At 39.2% G+C, this 7,369-nt stretch overlaps 1 protein-coding gene across 1 annotated transcript in view; it reads right to left on the bottom strand.

Moving 5' to 3' along the window:
- Positions 1–6,992, bottom strand: part of TTC33 (tetratricopeptide repeat domain 33) — a 40,863-nt gene extending 33,871 nt beyond the window's left edge. Inside the window, exon 1 of the mRNA XM_010010395.1 lies at positions 6,772–6,992. Within this exon, the coding sequence (XP_010008697.1) occupies positions 6,772–6,992 (221 nt within the window). The remainder of the gene's footprint in view (positions 1–6,771) is intronic.
- Between the last annotated feature and the right edge of the window lie 377 nt (positions 6,993–7,369).

Below are 7,369 nucleotides of genomic sequence, written 5' to 3'. Positions count from 1 at the left end.
ACTTGTCGATGGATTGCCCTACACTTCATTATGAAATCTGTCTAAGGCTTTCAGATCACTTTTCCATAAGAATCAATATTTCTAAATCAATACCAGCAGCCTAACAGAATTTTAGACTTTATTCTAGGAGCCAGAAATAAAAGCTAAGTTTGTGGACTTCCAGATTATCTACTAACTCAACCCTTTTCATTTTATTTAAAAATGCATCTTTGCCTAAATGAGGTCATTTAGCAAACAGAGATGGTAAGAAGACAGAGCAAAGACTGACCATTTCTTTGCGTCTTTCTCTGTACCCAAAGCATTCCACCAAAGGCACATATGGACTAGTGAAACAAACAAACAGAAGTTTCCCACCCACCAAGAAAGCTTCCACATCAACGACCTGTACTATCAAATTCAAAGTCTGAGGAACTATCTTCTGGATTTTAAATGTGTCTGTAATTTTAATGGGATTAATTCCGGGACAACCAAGATTGGAATAAACCTCTAGAGATCACCTAGTCCAAACACCCTGCTCAAAGCTGGGTCAGCTGAAGCAGGTTGCTCAGGTTATTATTGTCCATTTGGGTTCTGAGTATCAACAAGGATGGGAAGTCCACATTGTTCTCTGGTCAATCTCTCATCCATGAGGATGATTTCCTGTTTGCTAACTTATGCCAGCTATTCCAAATAACCTTCTTGTACTTCCTGTGTTTCAAAATGGTTTCTAGAATTATTTGCTCCATCACCTTCCCAGGGACAGAGTAGAGGTTAATGAGCCTGTATGTCACTGAATCCTCCTTCTTACCCTTCATGAAGAAGTGATGTTTGCTTTCTAGCAGGCCTCAGGAACTACCCCCAGTTGTCATGACCTTCCAAATGCAGTAAAGAGTTTGTGATGACATCAACCAGCTCCCACTGCACCCACAGATGCACCCCATCAGGTCCCATGAGCTTGTATATGTCAGGTTTATCTAAGTATTTCACAGTCTGATCTTCCACCAAGGGCAGGTCTTCCTTGCCCCAGACTTTCCCTCTGGTCTCATGGGCCCAGGGTTCCTGAAGGCAAGTCTTATCAGCAAAGATGACATTAAGTACCTCGGCCTGTTCAACATCCTTGGTTACTAAATTCTTTAGTCCATTCAGAAGAGGACCCACATTTTTCCCAGTCTCCCTTTTGCTGTAAATTACAAATACCTGTAGAATCATTTCTTGTTGCCCTTCAAATTCTTCACTAGATTCAATTCCAGCAGGCTTTGGCTTTCCTAAGCCCACCCCTGAATGGTCAAACAGGGTTTCTGTGTTCTTCTTGGAACTCATGACCCTGCTCCCACCTCTTGCACCTATCCATTTCATGTTTGGATTTTGCCAGGAAAACCCTGTACATTCACACAGGACTACTATCACCTTTTCTTGATTTCCTCCTCATTGGGATAAGCCATTCTTAAGCTTGGAGGAGATACCTTGGGGGGGAAAAAAAAAAAAAAAAATGCAACCAGCTCTTCTGAACCCCTAATTCTTCCCTACCATAACGCACTTCTCCTGGGCTACTCTGTAATGTAAATGAGCCTATTAAACTGCTGAAATGTTCCTGCAAAGATAGCTGTTGGATCTTCTGGGAAACCTCTTTATTAACACTATACTATGTAAGTAACATCAATTTAATTGACTGAAAATTGAAAGGCAATTTCAACACAATGACCTTGGCCCTTTGTCATGTTAGTTGCATCAATATGAATTATCAAAATAATCTGAAAGCAATTTTATTACTTTAGCACTTTCACAACTCATTAGTAATCAAGTGCTTATCATAATCTAAACCTGAAAGACATGAGGAAACTCAACAAATACAAATGTTATAAGAACATGACAGGTTTTTCAACTTTAAATAGATGTTATTGTTCTGTTCCATCTATTAAAAATATTATTTTTTTGATAACTTAGCTTTCCGCTACACTAAACACACTCGTTAAAGGAGTATGCCTTATCATTTGACACAACCACCTTACAACATCTAGTGAGAAAGACAAACTCAATTACAGCTTATATTGCTAAGGAATCATACACTACAGATGGTGAAGTGATGCTGGCATATTAGCATCAAGGGAAAAAAAGCTTTAATTGCTAAAACGTGGAATAAGTAGCACTTTACAGAAGTTCAATTTGTTACTTTTTTATAATTATAAAATTAAATTAAGTAATTCTTAAAGTTTAATTCCTCTTGAAAAGTAAACAGTTTCGTGAAAACTGACCTAATACCTGGCCTGCTCACAGCATTTTGACATGTCCTTATTTAACTCACTGCTGCAAAAGCTTAAGGAAAGAAAGAGTAAAACCTTATTAATCAGTCTAATTTACATATCAACTGACAAAGTGGCATCAAGTGACAAAGTGACTACAACTATTTATTTTAACATAGGCAAATCTCTGTAAGCTCAGACAAAATGTATGAGTGTTCCAGCTGAAAACATGATCTTCCCAAACCAATACTAGCTTTAGAGATGGAGATATTTTTACTGCAATATGGAACAACAAATAAACATCACCAGAAGCGAGAGCAGTAGTAATTTTTACTTAGCAAAATCGAAAAAATATATGTAAATGAAGAATTTAAACCTAATAGTGTCTATTTGCAAAAGAAAAATAAGTATTTAGATGAACATTTTTTGCACATCTTCAGGGTACATTGAGAAGAACTCTATCTCCACCTACTGGACCAGCTACGAAGATGTTTGTAGTCTGAAAAATGCACAGGGATTGCAAAAACATTTAAATGCATATGCAATTCCATTATATTGAAGATGGCAGTCTGAGAGAAGTTTGTCTTGTCCTTGCTACTAGCTCTCTACATGCTGTATGTTTGAGGACATTATACTTCACTGTTGAATTTCATCTAAACCCATTCCACAGTTAAAGATGATCAGCCAAAATAGACAGTAATCACAAACTGCTGTATTCAAAATACTGAGTCTGAGCACATGAGATTTTATCCTTTGGAATTATGCTGGATTTAAAACACACTTTAGGACTGTCAACACAAAAACCTAACCTGGATTATGCTTGTTGGTTTTTAGGTTATTTTCTTTTGGTTGATTGGTTTTGTTGTTTGTGATTGGGTTTTGTTTGGTTTTATGTTGGTTTTGTTTTGGTTTTCTTTTCATATTTTGCTTTTATTTCCAGCGTATGTAGACACATCCACACCAGTGTCTCAAGACTGATAATCTGCCAGCACCAGGAGTTTCATACAAGCAAAACCGATTTCTCCTCTGGAGAAAGTCTATTTCCCAAAAGACTGTATGTATGTTTGTACATGTTTGTTTAATTGCTTCTTTCCTCATATCCCAAGAGCATACAGTGTGACACTTCTTCCAAGTACCTGCCTTTTCTTTCTGTTCTGACAGCAAGATCAGCCATTCAAACACCATCTTCAAAACTGCCTATTGATCAAGCTTCTACGTCTGAAACCGTTCTCTTCAGTACCATTTCTTTTCTGTGCATGCCTCAGTCTCAGCTTAACAGGTTCACGCACCCATATTACAGCAGGTACAAATAATCCTCAAGCGGGTCCTATAAAAGCTGAAAACCCACAGAGGGCTGTCACCTCCAGAACAATTCACCCGTGCCGCTCCCAAGTTTGCCAACAGGCAAAGAAAGCAAGCTGTACAAGTTCTGATCCCCAAGAAGTCCATCTGTTACTCCTTCCCCCAGGAAGCACCAAGACTCACTTTACAAGCACAAGTCAATCAGCAAGTTCATCAACAGAAACTGACTTACTGCATACACAGACACTAACAAATCCATAGTGGGGGTGTAACAACATCACTGCCTTCCCTTACCAGAACTTCCCACCAGAAAAAATAAACATTCCTTTCAGTCCGCTTCCTCAAGTTCCTGGTAATGGTATGTCAACTATTCCACCTGTAACAAGTAATAAAAGCCTCCCACTGCAAGTTTAGCCTCTAATCTATGTCATTTTTATTTTTTTTTTAAGAGAAAAATCTGCCTGAAAGTTACGTACCCTGACAGCACCATACTGCCGTAATTGGTTAAAGTGATTAGAGTGTGCTAGAGAAATTCAGGGAAACTACAATTTCAAGTTAGAACTTCTGTTAAACCTTAGATATAAGAACGTTAATACATGGACCTTATGTCTTATAAACCTCCCAAAAGCTGCATTTTAATTTCTTATTACTTGTTCCTGTTATAAGCCATTCACTGTTTCTCAGCAGCTCTTATAAGCACTTCTGAGGAGATGTAGTTCTCCCTAATTGCACAAAAAAACTTACGTTGCTACTTATGGATGGGTTAAGCTTTTGTATTGTTTTCCAACTGACAGGTAAAAAAATCCCTCAAAGTTCAACTTAAGATACCCAAAAGCATCAAAAATTACTTGCTGTTCAAAATATGCAGCAGCCTGTATCTCCCTGCCCTAAACCACATATACAAAAGATTATTTGCTGCTGTTCAGGAGATTTATTACACTTTACATAATACACAAAAAACGAATAATTAAGAAAGAACACCAAATTCCAGAGAGAAGATATACAACTGCCAAAGCAAAACATGAGGAAGGCAAAGGTAGAACAGAAGGTAAGACAGAAATAAAAATCCATCTGTTTAATATAGGCAAATACAGTAAATATTAGTGATTACCAGCTGTAGAAAGAAAACATTTAGAAATACCTCTTTATTTCTCAAGCTCTATATTCTGAAAGCTCTCTATAACCTGAAAATGACAGAACAGACCTACCTTTATATAGACCACTGAATAATTTATTTCCAGTGTTAGAGACGTTAATTGACTCTTTATGGGTGTATTCTGTGCTTTCAGCTACCAAGAGTAACGTAACCAACATGGGAGACTTGGGTGACCTGGACTTGGGGGTGATGGTTGACAAGAAGCTCAGCATGACCTGCAGTGTGCACCTACAGCCCAGAAAGCCAACCATATCCTGAGCTGCATGAAAACAAGAGTGACTGGCAGGCTGAGGGAGGCGATTCTCCCCCTCTACTCCGCTCTCCTGAGACCCCACCTGCAGCACTGCATCCAGCTGTGGGGTCTCCAACACAAGAGGGACATGGACCTGTTGAAGCAAATCCAGAGGAGACCACAGAGATGCTCAAAGGGCTGGAGCACCTCTCCTATGAAGACAGGTTGAGAGATTTGGCCTTCTTGAGCCCGGAGAAGAGAAGCCTCTGGGGAGATTTTTTAACAGTCTTCCAGTACCTAAAGGGGCCAGTGAGAAATCTGGAGAGGGACTTTTTATGAGGACAGGTAGTGACAGGACAAGGAAGAACGGCTTTAAGGTGAAAGAGGGTAGGTTCAGAGTAGATGTTAGGAAAAGATTCTTCACTATGAGGGTGGTGAGACACTGGCACAGGTTCCCCAAAGTAGTTGTGGCTGCCCCATCCCTGGCAGTGTTCAAGGCCAGGCTGCATGGAGGTTGCTCCACTAGACCACCTTCCACTGGTCTAGTGGAAGGTGTCCCTGTCCACAGCAAGGGGGTTGGAACTAGATGATCTTTAATATTTCTTCCAAGCCAAACTATTCTAGGATTTTATCATTATTCAGGTACTGCATTAAAAGTATTAAAACAATGGCAGCGTGATTAAAGCTGATTTAAAGTTAAAGTCAACTTCAAAAGGCTTCACAATCTTATTCAGGAATTACATAACTCAGGACCTTAAAAGGACCTACAGAAGTGAATCACTGTCCCCCTGAACAGTGTCACCATTCAAGTGAACAGTACTAAGAGGAAACAGTACTTAAATATTTGCAAATAAATCTTTTCTCAAAGACATTTTGTATTTAATTATTATGTTATATACTTTAAATCAGAGCAGACCACATATAGGATGCGTTTATTACCATACATAAACTTGCCTGCTTCAAAACTCTATATTGTTTATCCTCCATATTGCCCAGAAAACCCTTTTTTAGGATTAAATTTCTGGTAATGAGAGGTTTAGCATCTCAGCAGGGCATAGTGACTTATTATAGGATTGATTCTATCAGGAAAATAATATTATGTCTGATCTAAGACAATGAATAAAATGTAGAGGTAAAGTCAAGATACAGATTTAGATTTCAAGCACTCTGAAGATTTTAAGAGGACTAATCTTGGAACTCTTTTTTCTTCCCTGCAGAGAAGATCCAGCCAAATTATGTAGTGAATATCTAATTTATAGTCCCTCTTTCCCTCTTCTAATGCCTGCCATGCCAGATATACTTCCTGCTTAAAGCATAATAGAACAATAGCACCATCTTTACAATATCCTTCCAGAATTGACAAACTCTTAACTCAGTACTGCTATCAGAAGATGCTCAGATCAGCTACCTGGACCCGACTTTCCAAAAGTATTAGACAGATTAACAGTGCATTAGCTGCTTTGCAGCATCTGCCTGGGCACTGTACAATAAGCTTACTCTTAATAACAGGAAAAAAACACATTTACAATAGAAGAGAAAACTACCAGAGTAGATAAAGCATTATGCACAGTGCAGCTTATCTCACTGTGAGATTCAATCAGTTTCTTATTTCCTTCCTTCTATCATTTTTCTGTTATGTGTACACACAAAAATGAGATGGAATATAGACTTCATTTCACAGCTGCAACGCCACCAAAGGAAACTGGTTTTTAGTGTCAGGCAGTAAAGGCGGAATAAAAGAAATGGTCACTATTTTAAACGTGACTGCTACTGCTAGCAAATTACCTAGTCTTTAGAGAAAGGATTAAAGTATCATTTTGCACTTGTGAAGTCAATGAAAAGGAGTAAGATAACATTAGTACCTCCTGTTCTCAGCCAAGTTTGCACCTTCCTCCTTCAGCTCCTTACTTTTCTTTACACAGTCTTCTAAGAGAATCTCCTTTCTTCTCTTTGTTGCATGCACCCAGCTGGCATCATCTTCTTCAGTCACATCCTTGTCATCCGCAGCTTCTGCTTCAAATTGCTGGGAAGTAGCTTTTGAAACTTTCTCACCAATCTTTCTCTTCCACCCAAAAGAAGCCATTTTGACAACTAGAGATGAATGTATTTTCAGTAGTTAGGTAATTTAGCTTTCAAGTACATAGACGAAAAAATACACCCTGTTCATCTCGATTCTAAACTAACACCATGTAGCAGACTGCCCCTCCCCAACGAAAACTCTGCCCGTGAGCTTCACCAGAGATGTCAGTCAGGCCAGTATAACCTTCAGCACAGCTCCAAGGGGCTCTTTGGCAGCAGTAAAAAAGGAAATATAATGAAATAAAGACCAGAGCTCTGACACACCACAAAGCCCTGTAAAGGCTGTCTGAAACCACACAACAGCAGGAAGGAAGCGGCTCGTTCCAAGGAGGCACGGCCCCTATCCGGGCAAGCGGCACACTTCGCTGCACGGACCGAAAC

The sequence above is a fragment of the Nestor notabilis genome, unplaced genomic scaffold (genome assembly GCF_000696875.1).
Source record: "Nestor notabilis isolate BGI_N333 unplaced genomic scaffold, ASM69687v1 scaffold13452, whole genome shotgun sequence".
Lineage (NCBI taxonomy): Eukaryota > Metazoa > Chordata > Aves > Psittaciformes > Psittacidae > Nestor > Nestor notabilis.
Note: the sequence above shows the minus strand (reverse complement) of the source record. Positions and strands in the feature narration are given on the sequence as shown.